The sequence below is a fragment of the Coccidioides posadasii genome, chromosome 3, assembly GCF_018416015.2.
Source record: "Coccidioides posadasii str. Silveira chromosome 3, complete sequence".
Classification (NCBI taxonomy): domain Eukaryota; kingdom Fungi; phylum Ascomycota; class Eurotiomycetes; order Onygenales; family Onygenaceae; genus Coccidioides; species Coccidioides posadasii.
This window is the reverse complement of record NC_089409.1, coordinates 5,861,075-5,878,235: the sequence shown is the minus strand read 5'-3', so window position 1 is coordinate 5,878,235 and position 17,161 is coordinate 5,861,075. Positions and strand designations below refer to the sequence as shown.

Here is a 17,161-nt window from a genome sequence, read left to right as displayed (position 1 = left end):
TGCGATCGAGAGCACTGGCACAGGGCATGAAGACCGGCCAGCGCGCATGCGGCGTGAGACCAGCTGAAACCAATGGAGCGCGCCGGGGAAGTCCGTACTGTACCATGTAACTTTGGTGAGGGGCTGGTATTGGTAAAACGCCAAGTCTTCCTAGCGAAAGCAAATGGCTTTTGGTCCACACCTCTGTATGTGGAATTCCTTGAGTCAATGGCGATAAACCCAGCAGCCCAAGGCGGAAAGCCGATTTTTCCTTTACCAAATTTTTGTTTTTTAGGGAACCAGTAAGTAGTACTTCGTACATTAGGGAAAAAATGTCCAAAGTCCATCTTCTTGATTATGTAGCCGGGAATGTTCGATCGCTTGTCAATGCTGTGGAAAAGTTAGGATATCAGGTTGAATGGATTCAATCCCCTGAAGACGTGAAGAAAGCCGAAGTTAGTGCCCCGTACCCTGTACCCCGTAGTTGAAGTGAACCGAGAATGCCAAAATATGTCGACTGACTACAACTTAGAAATTGATACTGCCTGGCGTGGGACATTTTGGCCACTGTGTAACACAGCTTTCAAAGGGCGGATTCCTTGAACCCATCAGGGAACACATAGAGTCCGGCAAACCATTTATGGGAATTTGCGTTGGCCTTCAAGTGCTATGTCAGGGATCCGCTGAGGCTCCTGGAGTCAAAGGATTGGGCCTAGTGCCGGCGACCTTGACGCGATTCAACTCTTCAAACAAAAGCGTTCCCCATATTGGATGGAATTCAGCAAAGTGCGAAAAAATCAGTCAAGGCAGTCCACAGACATTTTTCGGTCTGAATCCAGAGAGCAGGTATTATTACGTGCACTCATATGCAATTCCTTATGGAGACGGTCTGCTTAGCAACGGCGAATGGGCCGTAGCTACGGCCACGTACGTAGACGAGACCTTTGTTGGTGCTATAAGTCGAAAAAATGTCTTTGCTACTCAATTTCATCCGGAAAAAAGCGGTGCCGCTGGCCTGCGCACATTACACGCTTTTTTGGCCGGGGAAAATGGTCTTGTTGGGTGTTCACCGACGTTGCTTGTGCCCGGAGACCTCACACGACGAATAATTGCTTGCCTTGATGTTCGAGCCAACGATGAAGGTGATTTGGTGGTCACAAAAGGAGATAAATATGATGTGCGCGAGAAGAATGACGACGCCGGCCGTGGCAAGGTGAGGAATCTTGGGAAGCCAGTTGATATGGCAAGGAAATATTATCAACAGGGCGCAGACGAGATCGTTTTCTTGAACATTACGTCCTTTCGCAATTGCCCGCTAGCCGATGCGCCGATGCTTGAAATTCTTCGCCAAACAGCGGAGACAGTCTTCGTCCCATTAACAATCGGTGGGGGAATAAGAGACACTGTTGATACTGACGGCGCATTTGTTTCTGCGCTGGATGTCGCAACAATGTATTTTAAATCAGGAGCTGACAAGGTCAGCATTGGCTCAGATGCGGTGATTGCGGCTGAAAAATACCATGCATCGGGAAAACGGCTTTCTGGCACTACAGCCATCGAGACGATATCAGGTGCGTACGGAAATCAAGCCGTAGTGGTTAGCGTGGACCCGAGGCGCGTGTACGTTTCAAGCCCAAGTGATACTCGGCACCACACAATCTGGACAGAGTACCCAGATGATCGGGGCAATCGGTACTGCTGGTATGAATGTACCATTAAGGGAGGCCGAGAAGGGAGGGACATCGATGTCAAGGAATTAGTTGAGGCTGTGGAAGCCATGGGTGCTGGAGAAATATTACTAAATTGTATCGACAAGGATGGTTCAAGCAATGGGTTTGATCTTGAATTAATAAGAGACGTGAAGTCATTTTCGACGATACCCATCATCGCCTCCAGTGGTGCCGGTAGTCCAGCTCATTTCAAAGATGTTTTTGAACAAACTACGGCCGACGCTGCTCTCGGTGCTGGTATGGTATGTGGAGATCCCATTCAACGGCATAAATAACTGTGGGTGCAAACTAATATGGGACCAGTTTCATCGTGGTACATTCAGTGTTTCTGAGGTTAAGAGTTACCTTCAAGAAAATGGGCTTGTTATCCGAAGCCTTGACAACCTGGGCACTTGATCTTCAACATAGAGAGGCTGTTAATGGAGTGATTCCGTGAAGTGAATTTGGTGCACGCATACAGGATTCATCCTCTCCATTTTGAATTGTACAGAGCCCAAGTTCAAGATATAAAATCAAACTAAAGGGGTCGCGATGATTCAACCTCAGGTACTCTGTTCCCTCACAATCCAACAGGCAAGTTGTGCTGGTATGGCATCACTTATTGCAGTCTCAACGGCTTTGTGTTGGGAAAATACACTGAAAGTGTCCAATAATAGGAGCTATTCCTACTTTATCAGTACTCTATTAACTTCATTCCACTTTTGAACAAAGACTGGAAGTAGCACCATAAACCATGATAAGCTAGGGCATGCCGGTGGCATCTTAATATGAGTATATAGGGATAGCACTCACTGCCAGGACTGATGCGACACCAAAAGTAGCGTGAATATACTTTGTTTGACTGAAGCTTGAAGGTTCGCAAAACAAACAATCAATCAACATAGCAAAATCCATTTTAGCCATAAATTAACACAAAAGACGATGAAAAGGGAAACCAGTTATATTTATTGTGCTTGTCATGCTCCCTGATAAAGCATTGTTAATAGTGCTGGGGAATTGAGCATTACAGTCATATTGAGCCCGGAATGCTAACTGGGAACTTCAAAAAGGGGCGAAAAAAAAAAAAAAAAAAACGCATCACGTCACAAACAAAGCGCCAGAGTGAATTTTTGGGGAGCCATCACAGTTCTTCATGTACTGTGGCCTCAGCTTGCTTCGAAGAAGCAGGTGTTCCACTCTCCGTTGAAGCAGTGGACGCGACGGTCTCAGTTTTCGGTTTGCCAGTAACATCGCCTCCCTCCTCCACTTGTCCCTTGACATAAGCATCAACATGATATTTTCCATTATCACGGATAAAGTTCGCAAGATCTTCAACAGTTCTCGTTCCGCGATATTCCACAGGAGAATCCTTCGAACCGGCAGGGTAAAGTTTTATCGTAGGAAAGCCTTGAATTTCATCGGGTACATCATTCGCAGTAGCATCTATTTTTGCAATGACGACCTTTGAAGAAAATTCGGGATTATTCGCATAAAGCGAAGCTAGCTGTTCATATTTAGGTGCGAGGCTAAATGTGAAAGTCAGAGATGAAGCATGAGAGATGATAGAGAATGAGGGGCTTACGCCTTGCAGTGCCCACACCATGGGGCGTAAAACTCCAACAATACATCCTTGTCGTTGTTTTTCACGATGTCTTCGTATGAGTGACCAACCACGACAGTGACGGGCCCTTCTTGGGATTCAGGTACTGGTTCAGACTTGATACTGGGTTCAATTTTTCCATCAAGAACATCCTGGACGAATTGGCTGATGTCTTTTTCATCAATTTTTTTGGTCTGGTCATAAGGAAATTTCGTGTTCTTCACAGTATCCTGAATAGCAAATGCTGGAAACTTCTCAGGGTCAAGATTGAGATTTCCAGCATGCGCTCCAAAAGCTTTCGCATCAATGGTAGCAAAATTAATAGCGCCCTTTAGCTTTCTAGCGAGAGGCTTCAGGTCTGCAGCGAATTGCTCACGTTCTTCCAGCGTCTCTGCAAAGATATAAGCAAGAGGAATCCCTGCCTAAGCCCAAGAGGACGTTCACCGCAAGGTCAGTTGGATCTAATTAAATGTTGCCAGGAAAAGCTATCATTACTCACAGCCATGTAGCCAGAATATGTTTCAGGTCCAACTTCGCCGACAAGAGGAGTGCTAGCAGTTTTGACGAAGTGAGTTATTGCTTCTTTGTCGAATTTATCGACAAAAATGTCCTTGCGATCATCAAAGTCCTTATATAGGACAATTGCTGGCTGTGAGACACCCTCAGCCTCCGCCAATGTAGCATCATTGGTGCCTGCAAAAAGATATTCATCGCGTAACGCTTCAGCAATGGAGGTGAAGGTCTCATTTGATGCCTTATCGTCCTCTTTGAAATATCCAACAACGACTATTTTGTCTAGGCCTTTGATAGTTTCAAAGGTATCAGATGTTACCTTAGACACAGCAGGTAGAGACTGTTTGATCATAAAGGATACAATCCTAGCCATGACAATTCAGCAACATGTAGCAAGATGAATAAGGGGTGTCAAAGCTCATCACATACGATTGCGACTTTCTAGCACCATTGTAGGGCTTTGTTGACTCCAAGCCGCGGAATACCTTCAGTGTGGGATAGCCTTCAACGCCATATTCTTCACACAGCGCGGCTTCTTCAGTGCAGTCCACTTTGACAAGCGGGATATTCTTCTCCTTCAACTCAGACGCAGCCAACTCGTACTCTGGGGCAAGGGCTTTACAATGCCCACACCATGGCGCAAAGAACTCCGCGAGGACGAGGTCGTGTTGCGTAATAAAATCTTTGAAATTATCAGCCTTTAGGGATTTGACACTAGACTCGTCATCAGCCGCGAAGGCGGAAGTTGCAAAGCAGATGCCCGCCAGGCCAAGGGCGAGATGGCGCAACTGGTACATCTTGGGTAGATTAAACCCCTCGGCTCGCTCAAAAGTCAAGGCTCGAGTGCGAGGACGGACGCGTCAATGGTATCTTGACCGACCACTGCACAGATGCAACAAAGGAATTGATGGCTTGGAATGATCAGTAGTAAAAGAAAGGCTTCAATTGTTCAGCCAAGCATTGGAGAAGAGGGCTGTTTGTGTCAGGATTTGGGGAAATCAGAGGTTGTTATAGCTTTGCCCAATGAACTTTGAACTTTTGCGGCCGAAGATAAGGACAGGTTGTTCTTTTCAGGGCAGAGAAGACACGACATTACTAATGCGCCCCTTTACCAGTATCTGGAGCCACTTAAAATGTGTGGCGTATGGACTCTATTCTCCGCACAATGCTCCGCCTGGATAGGAAGAATCCTCCGATAGGGACTGGCGAAGTTGCTCACCAACTCCACATTTTAGTTAACTTAACTCCGGCTGTGGGCTGACCAGCTCCAGCCTTGTGTAGGCAGATCAATCAACCCCTGCTGCTGCTGCTGCTGCTGCTGCTGCTACTGGGGACTCCGTACATACGGGAATTCAAAATGCTCAAACAGTGTTGTCTGTGACTTCTCCATACATTTGGTTGAATCTGACTACATAATTATGGCTTGGCTTGGTAAAGTTCATGGCCATTGCAAATGTCAACAGGTATGCTCTCAACCCTGAGCTTCTGCACCTCACATCAGGTTCAATAGGCAGATGTTCAATGATACACTGATGTAGTTGGTTTACTAGCCATCTTTTGTTAATAGTGTGTACAACACACAATAGTTTGGTACAGCGTATTCATATTCCACACATATTTAGGAGTAGGTCAGTAGTTCCCTTCTCTCCAATGATTTCACCGGGGGGGGTAGTTTCACTAAGGTCATGTAGGAGAGGAGTAAGGCTGTGACGAGGCCATCTACAATCTGGAGCTCCCTTGCGCAGTAGTTATCACAGATGCAGAAGTTGAGATTGCTAACATCACTATCAGCCTCATTCATGCTTGAGACTACTCTGATGCACTGATACTAAGTTATTACTAACTGGTCATGATGCTATCAGGACAACATCTACTTTGTCGCCTTTCCTCAAGTAAGTATTGAGTACCATAGATACACTCTATAGTGCTGAGTAGAAACTGAACGGTCCTACGCCGTACGGAAACTGAAAATATGAAGTATACTCCATGCCCTGTACTCCATAGACGGTTTGACATTTCTGTTGAAACTCATCGTGCTACTCCGTACTCCGTACATGGGCGCCAAGCTTCCCTTCAACCTGACCATTCGCTAGTTAACTAAACATTTCTGGACTACTCTGTATGTACGGAGTAGAAGCTAGCTTGGCATCCACTGCCATGATATCATAACTTACTACCTAACTATCCTAGGTAACTTTGTACGCGCCCTGTCAGGGTAACTGCTCTGTATGTATGTACATCACGTCCAAGGTGGCTTGTAACAGCGTAACCGCGCTAATCTTCGCTTGGACTTAGCCAGACCTTGACATCATGTATGTGCAGGACATCCCAGACCAAGGAGCTTCTGCAGACCTTCTTTTTGTCCTGAATTTCTCCGCAATCTATGCATATTCTGGTTTGAGCCTGCCGAAGCGAGAAATAAATCGCCAAACGTGGCGCCTTGTGAATGTTTCAAAATGCAGTATACACCGTTTATCTCGGACATCGAAATTCCTTTCTTCTCCTCGCTTGCGACGTTGAAACTTAACCATGATAAACTCGACGATTCAATCCACAATATCTTAGGGTTCTACGAAGTTCGGCCCTCTGATCCACAGGAGGTATCCTGCCGGATGCAAGTCCCCGGCAACGCCCTGGTCGCTGATAAGTGGGTTCTGCTCAAATGGTCTAAAGGTTCTTTTATTGACTTGCCATTTAGAGTCCCGTTTGGCGCTTTTCGAGCCGAAGGTGTGATTAAAAATTTCAATACTGCTGAGGAGTATCGTATCGTCGACAAATCAGCCATGCTTCACGATGCAGGGAAGCGAGTAAGTTATCACATAGTCCTGGCCTTGTTATACGGCGCTAAGCTCACGACATCACTTAAGATTTGGGATGCGATAATGGATGGTTCAGTTTATTCATCCCCATCACTTCTTGCGTCGTTTTTGATGCTTTCATTTGCAGATCTCAAGAAGTATAGATTCTCGTACTGGTTCGCATTTCCCGCCATTCATTCGAACCCCCCTTGGGTTCCATCGCCTGTGCATCATGATAGCCGAGATCTCGATAAATCGGAAAATGCGATTCACCAATCTTCCTTCTCGTTGACCAATTCAGACAGGGATGCATTAGTAGATGCAGTACTGGCGTGGCGGTCGACTGTAGAGCCGCGCCAGCATGGCTTCTTCCTCGCTAGAAGAGTTCGACATCTGCCTTCTCAACCTCAGTTAGAGTCTAATATACCCACCGACCCTGGTTCTAATGCAAGCCCACTTCAAGCTCCAGACTACAATAAATGCAACTGCACGTGGGAAGTTTCATCTCTGTCCACATACGAGAACGGGTTTTTCGGAAATGCCGCAGCGGAAGACTGTTTTATTTGTTTTGTTGATCCATCCAATTACCCAGATGCACCGGGCTGGATGCTAAGGAACTTGCTCATCCTAATCCGACATAAATGGAGGCTCAATAAGGTTCAAATCATTCGCTATCGTGAAATACCATCGTTTGCCATGGAACCCCAAAGCACTGTGATGATCTTGAAGTCTGACACGAGTATCGATGATAGCTTTTCTCGCTCTGGGAGTTTAGTCATGCCTAAGCTTAGTGGATGGGAACGCAATGCAAATGGTAAGCTTTCTGGTCGCTTGATAAATCTCACAGAACACATGGACCCCGAAAGGTAAGCCCTTGACATTCCTGAAAAAAGAAGAAGCAACTAATATGATGCTTTTAGAATAGCAGATCAGTCAGTAGATCTTAATCTGAAGTTGATGAAGTGGCGAATTACTCCAAGCCTTAACTTGGATGTTATCAAAAGGACCAAATGTCTATTGCTTGGTGCAGGAACCCTGGGATGCTATGTGGCGAGAAACCTCCTAGTAAGTGGGAAGACATTTTAATGAGATTGTTAATCTAATATAATCATAGGCCTGGGGCGTTCAAACAATCAATTTTGTTGATAATGGTTCTGTTTCATTCTCCAATCCTGTAAGGCAACCCCTTTTCGGATTCCATGATTGCCTATACGGTGGTGCCAAGAAAGCCGTTCGTGCCGCCGAAGCTCTCCAGGAAATTTATCCAGGGGTTTGTTCCACCGGTCATGTTCTGTCTATACCAATGGTAGGACACCCGATGGTCAATAATAATGATGCGAAAAGTGATTATGAACATCTAAAGAACCTTATTGATCAACATGATGCCATTTTTCTGCTGATGGACAGCCGAGAATCCCGTTGGTTGCCTACTGTCATGGGCAAAGCTGCTGGAAAGATGGTCATGAATGCGGCATTGGGATTCGACACGTTTGTTGTAATGCGCCATGGAACTACCGCTAGACGTCAGGAGTCTGTCCTTGGCTGTTACTTCTGCAATGATATCGTGGCGCCAGCAAATGTAAGTTCATCTGGCTCCATATATCCCAAGCTTGGAGTCTAATGCTAGACAGTCCACCAGGGTGCAAACCCTTGACCAGCAATGCACAGTGACAAGACCAGGAGTAGCATCTATGGCGTCCGCCTTGCTAGTTGAGCTTTTCGTCTCAGCCCTTCAGCAGTTTAATACACCCCCAGCCCCCGACTCCTCAAGCCATGAAGAAAACTCCTCACACCCCTTGGGTATTGTACCCCACCAGATAAGGGGATTTTTGTCAACCTTTTCAAACGTTGTTGTCACTGGACAAAGCTACGAATTCTGCAGTGCCTGCTCCAATAATATTGTTCATGCATATATCACAGATGGGTGGGAGTTTGTTCAGCGGGCAATCAATGAAAATGGGTACATCGAGGAAGTTAGCGGGTTGAAAAAGGTAAGTTCCCTTACAGTAATCTATGATAAAATGCTGATAGGACTAGGTTCAACAATCAGCAGAAGAGGCGATTGCGTCATTGGAGCTAGAGGATCCCCTTGATTCAGAAGGTGAAATGCTGTAACAGGACATAAAGAGCATTTACATGCCACAATCGTTCCTTCTATCCTGGATACATACCCATAGTTATCGTCCTATGAATTTACCTGAGTCAATTGGACACAAGATGAATCGATGAAAGGCCCTTCGCCCCATTATACCCAATTGCAAGGCGTAAGTGGAGATCTTCACAAGTAGATGTATGCAGAGCGTATTCCAGCAGGGGTATCATGTTGAAGGTCGCTTCATTTCTTTGTAAGGGGCTGGTTCTTCGAGCGACTCTCGCGTCTCCGCTGTGGAGGGATTTCGCTTTCTCTTCCGAACAAACGCGTTCAAATCATTTGCGCCTTTGATAGCTTCTTCCAGTAACACTTTCCCCGCCGGTGACTGAACTTGATTAAGTATGCTATTTTCCAATACACGATCCGGAACCTGAAAAGAGTCCGTAATTGAATTTGGTGGATGAAGTAGATCAGTAAGCTATCGACAGGTTAGTAAATAGACAACTTCAAAGCAATATGAAAACTAAAGCAGAGAACACACCCTTTGCTGCATATCGGCCACAATCTCCTTTACATCCTCTATGTTGCGACTAAGCTTGGCCAGTTCCTGGATATTGCCGGACCCCATACCCGCCAGCTTCTCTTCTTCTGAAGATATTCTGAACTTACAGCACTGGATTGCCGCTTCCATATGTTTTGCTGCTTCTGCTCTCATTTGCAAATCGACTTGCGATGTCACATGGCTATCTTCGCCACTCGTTTGGGTGACGGAAGAAAATTCCAAGGCTAAAGATAATTTGTAATGACATTCAGCAACTGTAGAGTCCCCTGGCGGAAAAAGTTCACGTTTAAGTTTCAATGCAGCCCGCAGGTCGGACACCGCCTCTGAGAATCTTTCACCCTCTAGGGAAATTTCTGCTTGTAAATCGTAAATATCGGAAAGTCGCTCCTTCAGCCTTCTAATTTCGGTAGATTCGGGAACACCTTTCTCGCCAGAAAACGACAGCAATATACTGTCCAATTGCCGCGATAATAACACACGTGCCATGTCAAGAGTTTCGAATGCGTTTTCGAAATCATCGTCTTCGACGAGCGCTTCGCGCCCCGTATCCCCGGCGTCCTCCTCGTCTTCGTCGTCGTCATCGAAATTTTCATCCCCGTTAAACTGAAAATAAGTTTTATTGGTACCGGTGTCACTGTTTGTTTTCACATCTCGCTCTGCAGCTGCTTTATCTTCCGTGGAAGTGTCATTTTTGTCACTTTGAGGCATAAAGAATTGAGGTTGATTAGACGATTCCTTTCCCCGGGGTTTCGATGATTCAACCACATTTTGAACAGCGGCCTTAGAGCCAAATACGTCGCTTTTGCTCACTGCAACGTGATAGAGGCATCTTCCATATGAGTAAAGCAAATCTGCATTGTCGATAGCCATTTCGCCATTTAATTCAGCTTGTATTTCAACCGCTCGAGAATACAAGTCGGCAGCGGAGTTATAGTCTTTGATCGCTTCCTTTGCAGAAGCTAGGCGTTTAAGCTCTGCCAGGCGATCTTCCTGAGAAGAAGATTCTAAAGTTTCTGGCATGATCGAGTGATTCCCGGCATCAAGGACCGAAACGGCGCGTTCTTATGCAATGTTCAAGGAAGCTTTGTACGAGGGTACGATGGATGTGGCAAAGGTGGTGAAATTTAGCTCCCTTTCTCTGTTCTCGATAAGGTACGACGTCAATTGTTAGAACTTAGTTAACCTTATTGAGCAGTTAACTAAGTAACTAAGTTAACTTAGTTAGCGCGTCTTACCTAACTCGTCCGCCATTCGGGTGGTTGCCTTCATGCGGAAGTACGTATCTAGACGGAGTACTCCATGACGAGGAAGTTAACGGGTCACGTGGTCCTAACCCATGTTGGGCTATGACTTCAACTCTTCGATCTAAATCAAATCCCTGCCACTTCTTTGGGGCACTTGTAGATTGCCTCGAGAAACTATGAAACAATACGAAGTAGATAGTTGTATGATATAGCCATTTGACTTCCAGGTGATCAATATTCTGAGAATGACACGGAGTAAGGGACATCATAACATGTAATTATGATTTAGTCTACAGAAAACTCAGCCGCCTTGCACCCTAACTCGCCATCCTATCCAACAACGCCTTTCATCATGTCTGGCCTCGAATGTCAGTCATAGGGCCGAGGGATTAAAGTTTGAACTGGCATTAAGTTTCTTCTGGATTGCTCCTGACAGCACCGACAATCCATGTAAACCAGTCGTCCAACCTGCCCCTTTCAATGTAGCTGCGTAGCAATTTGGCTTCTTCATCAAAATCTTCGAGTAAACGAGCTTGCTCTTCTGGGAGGAGACGAGAGGCAAGCCCCTGGGGAAGTATGTTCGAATTGGCAATATCCACAGGCGTATGGACTTTGCAAAACAGCTCGGACTCATTTTCAAAGTCTATCGAATTTTCAGTGAGTGCATACCAGAAAGATACTTCCTTCAGAACAGATTGGAATTACCTTTTATATCACTCAAGGTCCTAAATAATACGGTGGACCGGATAACATCTTCCACTTCTTTATCTCCTTTTTGCTTGGTGCGATTAATGATATCCCAATCATCGCGAATCATACAACGCCGCCAGAGAAGCTTTTCAAGAACATTGCAGTATTCAGGGTCCTGACGGCTCAAATCACTCAAGCTTAAAGCTTTCAATGCCAAACTAAATTCATGGCCGATAATATCCTCGTCCCCATCTTTCATAGAGGGTGCGGGATCTATTAATGTCAGGGTATCAACCAGTTCGTCAGGCTCCATGGGGCACTTGGCAACCAACTTCGCTAAATTACGATGAAGAGCTTCGCGAAGAGCGGGTTTCGAATGAACGATTACCTTCCCGAACTGCTCATTGGCTAATTGCACCTCCGCACTTTGGTCAATTGCGCCGTGTATAGCAGGTGCTATATGACCGTACAGCATTTCTTGAATGCGTGAGAGCTCGGAAAGATCATCAAACCGTTTAATATCTTCCTGAAGGCTTGCTAGATCCTGTTTCTCCGAACTTTCAAGTGTCGCAAGCCGACAAAGCTTTCCTATTGCGAGTTCCACTTGTTTGCTCCATAGATTCGACTCATAGCTTGTCGCAAAATTGCATAACGATTTCGAAGCGCTGCCATAATCCTTTTCTCCTAGGACATCATTCATCCAACTCAGCTTGGCGTAACGTGGTCGCTGATGCAGAAAACGAGTAATATGTTCTTGATACGGTGACATCAATACTAGCATCTCTGGATAACCAGCCAATATCTGTCGGGTATAAAAAGGGTTAGCCCAAGCCTCGCCAAATCTCTCAAAATACTTGTCAATTCTCAGTTGGCAAGCCTCCATTTCGCCATCGTATGCTGGGTCGCCTGCTCCTGCTGGATGACGATCTCCAATCCGATTTTCCATTTCGACTATAAGTTCAACCAATGCGTCCATGTCCTCGAAATTCTCAGCGAGCTCGATAGACTCTTCTAGTAAACCCATTGCTGCCATCTTGTAAAGGTGCGTTTTACGGTGCACAATGTAACATTTTTGAAGCTCTTTCCCAGCATCCTGCTCCTCCACCGAAGCTTGGGAAATGCACCAATTCACACGCTCCATATACAGTTTCCATAATACTCTGAACGCTTTGGGGATGTTCTTCTTAATTCGTTGGATCATACTAGAAACGGTCTGATCAGGACCCCCCGGATCTTTTTGTTTCAGCCATTGAAGGCAAACATTCAATTCGGCATCAAGGAGTCGTTCGCTCTCGACGTAGTTGACTTTGTCCGCCGTCCACAGCGCGGAAATCAAGCTGTACTTAGGCATCGGAAGCCCATTTATACCCGGGTAGCAATCCCTTAGTCCATATAGCTTAGCGTGCTCCTCCCGGAGCTGAAAAGTGGCACCCAAAGCAGCCAAAGAAAGCTCGCTCGCTTGCAAAATTTGCCAGACGAGCTGTCTATCCAATCTGGTACCATTGTTGGACATATCCCTAATGCCGTGTAGAATCCAAGGAACGATATAGTCCATTCGCCATGTATCGTGGATAAACCAATGGCGAACAAGATCTTCTTCCCTATTGCTAGAAGGGAATTTGGTTCTAAACCTTTCTCCCATCTGTCCTAGAATATATTCCAGATGAGTCCCACCAATTTCAGAGTTCCTACATATATTTTCCTGAGCTTTCCAAACCGCCCTATGAGCAGCTACTTTCTCAGCGTGTGATAATAGAGTCCATCTTGCCGGATAAGAGAGTTGGAAATGTTGCTTGCTTAGATAAGTAGCCAATGCGCAAAGAGCTGTAGACCGCAATTTCATTTGCTCATCTAAGCTTGCCACCGTCGCCGGAACAAATTTGGAATTAGATCGAAGGATGTCGCTGCTAATCTGAAGAGCCGCATCCTCAAGAGCGCTTGGCGACATGCACAGTTCCTCGTAGCAAGTAAGATCCAATGGGTTGCCTTTAATATCATAAAATACAACTTGTTCAAGTCGAGATTTCACCGTTATCCGACCTTCGTCAACACCTGTGCGGGATATGGGTCGAGCACGAACGGAAATACGAATCAAGCCGAGATTCTGAACCATTATGAGGCAAGACGGAGATTTCTGGTCAAATTGTGAACGCTCAACTCCACATCCAAGAATTGCGTGGTCATTTTCATCGCGGAATTTGATATAGTCCTGAAACGGGGTCGGAATAGGCCCGCCGTCAAGCAATAGCTGCGAAGAAGGCGATTCTCGCAACGGTACCAAAGATAATAAAACAATTCCACACTCGAAAATAATGAATCCAGTGTGCCCAGGTTTAGGGACGTGTATCCGTGGTGTCCATAGATTATCGTGCCTAGTCACAGTCGGTCTAGGGGTGACTGAGGAAATACGACCGACGGTGACTTGAGAGCCGTGGATATCTACCTCAACAACCCAATAACAGTTCGACCGCTGTCGTGTGGCGGACAAAAGCACCCATAGAGAGTATCTATCCTCACTTCCCTCTAGGTCCACGCTGCTAGAGTCCTCCCGAAACGTGAAGTCCACAAGCTGGTAGGAATCGGGATGATAGTCTGTCGAAATAACACAACTCTCCAATGCGTGACTTACCGCCTTCACCACCTCGATCCGTGTTTTGAAGATACTCCCATTGCTCCAATGAGTGTCCCAAACTTCTATTAAACCGGAATTTGTAGCAACCAAGAGGTTGCGGTGCCCCCGTCGATATGACTTGCCAGCCTTGGCAGCAACTACATTCTTCCGCCAAGAAGCACTTGAAAGAACATTCCGAATTCCTCCAAGTAAACCACCGCCCGTTAATCGCGATGAAGCATTGAGAAATTGAAAGTTAAGGGCCGGCTTTCCCTGTGAGTCTCGAACGCAAACATGACAGACCCGTCCTGTAGATAATATGACTATGAACCCCGCTGGCTCAACATTAACGATCTCTGTCGCATATTCACCAGAAAGCAGCCCAGGGATTGCATCTTGTAAGCCGCTCCGTTGTTGTTTAATCAACCCAAGTATCGTCGGATTTGAAACAGTTTCCCAAAACAGAACTTCACCGGTTGATGGAAGGACAATGACTAAACCAGGTTCCGAGTGAGTTGATGGAGAGATGAGGGTTGCTAAAGGTAAAGCGTCGCTCGGCTTTGCTGAAAGTTCTAAAAGGGAAAGCACACGGACATCATTCGTAGCTAATGATGTAGAGGCGGCCGAATATGGCCATAGAATTGCGTTCCTTCTGGTAAGGGCAACGCAATATCCAGCATCGGGAGAAATAACACAACGAAATGGTTCTAAAGGGGTTAGACAAACGCTGGGAATCGATAGCCTTCAAAGGATTAGGCTAACCTCGTAAGATCTCCTTCACCCTATCCGGGACTGATGGTAAATGAGTAGCTAAATAATAGTCGTTATTTACCTATTGGAAGCATATGTCAGCCACAAGCCGTCGTCAGATATCAGTTCGACAGTCAATTACCAAGATATTTGACATCTTAAGGCGGTCACAGTTATCGAGTTTCTCTGGCGCCGGACTAGAGGTATCATGTAAGCCGGTGTTGTTCGGAGGAGTTGATTCCCTTCGCGCTGTCTCATTTTCGCTTTGATTAAAACCAAGCTTTATTTCACACTCTTCCTCCGTATCATAGTTATCGAAGGAAGTATCCCGCAGCAGTGATTTTTGTTTCTTTGCTTTCGGCGGATTGGAAACGTCATCTGAGGTTCTCTGTCTTCGGCGAGAGTTTCTATAAGCTAACGGAACCTGGGTTGCACTATTTGTGGAAAACATGATGAAAAAGGTGAATTGACAGAAGTTTGCAGGTTCAGTCCTGTTTCTATGCTTGCTTCGGAATGCTATTAGAGAGACGAAAATGGCACTTGTCTGGAGAGCTAAATAAACTCACAACAAGGAACAGTTCAGCGTTTGGCGAGGACACGCTCCGACAGAGAGCGCGCAAAACTTCACTCACGTTGACAAAGCACCCCATACGTCGTACTCCGTACTCCATTTAGTTTGGTAGACTATGGAGCTGTTGGAGCATGGAAAGCTAATCTTGGTTGTACTGCTACAAAAGAGGCTAGCGACATCTCATCTCTTACGGTGAGATGGAGCTTGGCCTGATCACGTGGGGTCACGTGCGCGCTAAACCCAAAAGAGTTAGGGTGCGCGAAACAGGAGCTCTCCCAATTACATAAGGTAACCAATAATGCTTGGCATCTGCATCTTGCCTGCGGAATAATGTAATCCACCCCTGAGCGAACCTGTTAGGTAATCCAACCAGCACCTCACTCACGTGACCCACATAGATTAGCCAAGATTCCCCTTTAGGTAGCTTAGTGAATAACAAGCATACAAGTTCTCCATCAGGTTATAGCTCTTTGCACTGAAGAGCAAGTGTATAAGATTGATTTACAGCTCAATTAGATATTGAAGCTTACAATCAACATTCTGAACAGTTATTCTTGTGGATAATAAGATTTTACAAGCACAAGAGAGAGTGTATATTAAGATAGATGTCTTCTATATATGCAACTTCTGTAGCTTTCTAGCATCAAGCTAAGAAGTAAGTTAAATTCTGTAGCTTTCTGGCACATAATCAGAGAATGAGCAAAACATCTGCTAAACACATCTAGCAAGCAAATTAAGCACCTGACAATATCAAAGTCATGATGAACTGTACAGATGAACCAGAGCACTAAACTTCTGACTGAAAGGCTCCAACAAATCTCTCTACATCCCAAATCAAGCTTAGATAATTAAGTAGGCTCAGAGGCAGCCCACCAAATAACAAGCAGAAGTCTAGAAAGAAGAGTGAACTTCAAATATTATATAGAATGATGCTGAATCAACAAAAGATAATATAAAAGTAATAAAAGTTAATGCAAAGACAATAGAAGATAGATAACAGCTGGCACAGCAAGTAAATCTTCTATCAGATCAAGCAAGCACTACAAATATATCTGCAACAATGCAGAAGAATCTAAAGCACAAAGCTCAATAAAAAGAAGAAGAGAATCAAGAAATAAACTCTAATAAGAAACTAGAAGAATATGTCAGCAATCTTATAGATATAAATATGTGAATTAGCAGAGCAATCACTCAATTCATAAAAATTATAAAGACAGTGAAGAAGTCTATAACTCTGGCTGGAGCCAGCAACTATCTAGCATGAAGTAAAGCCATTTTAAAAGTAGTTTGTCAAGTAGACATTGAGAAGATTATTCTGGAAAGACAAGAGACTTTACTATAGTTAGAGTACTTGAAGATTTCACAATACTGAAATGTTCAGAATAATTAGCTATATAATCTAATCAACAGTATAATATCTGCACAAGTCAGAGAGTACTTTAAGAAATCAGATAGTCTTAGTACTTATAAACTCTGGGAAGCTGTAAGAACAGTCTTTCAAGAGAGATCTGAGATACAGTGAAAAAGCCTACTTACAGAGTTAGTAAGAATAACACCACAATCTGCTAGCTCAGAAAAAAATTATATAGAGAGATTTCTAGTAATCTGTAGAGAATTTAAGAGATTAGGGTTCAAACAACTGAACCACACTCTACATGATATCTTGAAGATAAATATTACATTTCAATAAAGAAAGTTCATACAGAACTGATTTGATATAGCATGCCAGAGCAGAATAAATCTATCAGAGAAGAATCTGAAAGATCTACTGAAGAATATTTTTCATTAAATTCTTAAGAAAGATCAGAAGAAAGACAGATCTATAAAGTCAAATATAAATGCAACAAGCTCAGATTCTCAAAAGTCTTACAAGAATACAAACTTTGAATTCAATTCAGAGAAGAGCTCACTGCAGAACTGAAACTACTATATTTGTGGCAAATCTGGTCATTTGGCTAAATTTTGCAAATCTAACAAGAATTCAAAGTCTAATGAGTCTAAGAAAGACTCTAAAGACAAAGACAAGAAAATAACTACAGTTA

At 44.6% G+C, this 17,161-nt stretch overlaps 5 protein-coding genes across 5 annotated transcripts; 2 read left to right on the top strand and 3 right to left on the bottom strand.

Annotated features, from left to right (window-relative positions):
• The first annotated feature begins 220 nt into the window (after positions 1–220).
• Positions 221–2,600, top strand: HIS7 (Histidine biosynthesis bifunctional protein hisB). Its single transcript, XM_003070308.2, has 3 exons — positions 221–434; positions 512–1,951; positions 2,013–2,600. Exons 1-3 carry the CDS (start codon positions 312–314, stop codon positions 2,103–2,105), a joined length of 1,656 nt encoding a protein of 551 aa, XP_003070354.1. The 5' UTR covers positions 221–311; the 3' UTR covers positions 2,106–2,600.
• PDI1 (protein disulfide-isomerase precursor) lies at positions 2,450–4,908 on the bottom strand. Its single transcript, XM_003070307.2, has 4 exons — positions 4,231–4,908; positions 3,788–4,166; positions 3,271–3,710; positions 2,450–3,214 (listed from the first exon to the last, which is right to left on the bottom strand). Exons 1-4 carry the CDS (start codon positions 4,596–4,598, stop codon positions 2,830–2,832), a joined length of 1,572 nt encoding a protein of 523 aa, XP_003070353.1. The 5' UTR covers positions 4,599–4,908; the 3' UTR covers positions 2,450–2,829.
• Positions 4,909–6,139: 1,231 nt separating this feature from the next.
• On the top strand, positions 6,140–8,889 carry ATG7 (Autophagy protein 7). Its single transcript, XM_003070306.2, has 7 exons — positions 6,140–6,448; positions 6,500–6,608; positions 6,669–7,465; positions 7,520–7,664; positions 7,714–8,178; positions 8,231–8,590; positions 8,637–8,889. The coding sequence occupies exons 1-7, from the start codon at positions 6,258–6,260 to the stop codon at positions 8,712–8,714; spliced, it is 2,145 nt and encodes a 714-aa protein (XP_003070352.1). The 5' UTR covers positions 6,140–6,257; the 3' UTR covers positions 8,715–8,889.
• A 27-nt stretch (positions 8,890–8,916) lies between these two features.
• On the bottom strand, positions 8,917–10,400 carry D8B26_006886 (uncharacterized protein). The gene is made up of 2 exons (XM_003070305.2): positions 9,233–10,400; positions 8,917–9,169 (listed from the first exon to the last, which is right to left on the bottom strand). The coding sequence occupies exons 1-2, from the start codon at positions 10,271–10,273 to the stop codon at positions 8,918–8,920; spliced, it is 1,293 nt and encodes a 430-aa protein (XP_003070351.1). The 5' UTR covers positions 10,274–10,400; the 3' UTR covers position 8,917.
• A 305-nt stretch (positions 10,401–10,705) lies between these two features.
• Positions 10,706–14,999, bottom strand: D8B26_006885 (uncharacterized protein; the record flags this gene model as incomplete). The annotated part of the gene is made up of 4 exons (XM_003070304.2): positions 10,706–11,140; positions 11,203–14,505; positions 14,561–14,630; positions 14,691–14,999. The coding sequence occupies 4 exons, from the start codon at positions 14,997–14,999 to the stop codon at positions 10,905–10,907; spliced, it is 3,918 nt and encodes a 1,305-aa protein (XP_003070350.2). The 3' UTR covers positions 10,706–10,904.
• Positions 15,000–17,161: the final 2,162 nt, after the last annotated feature.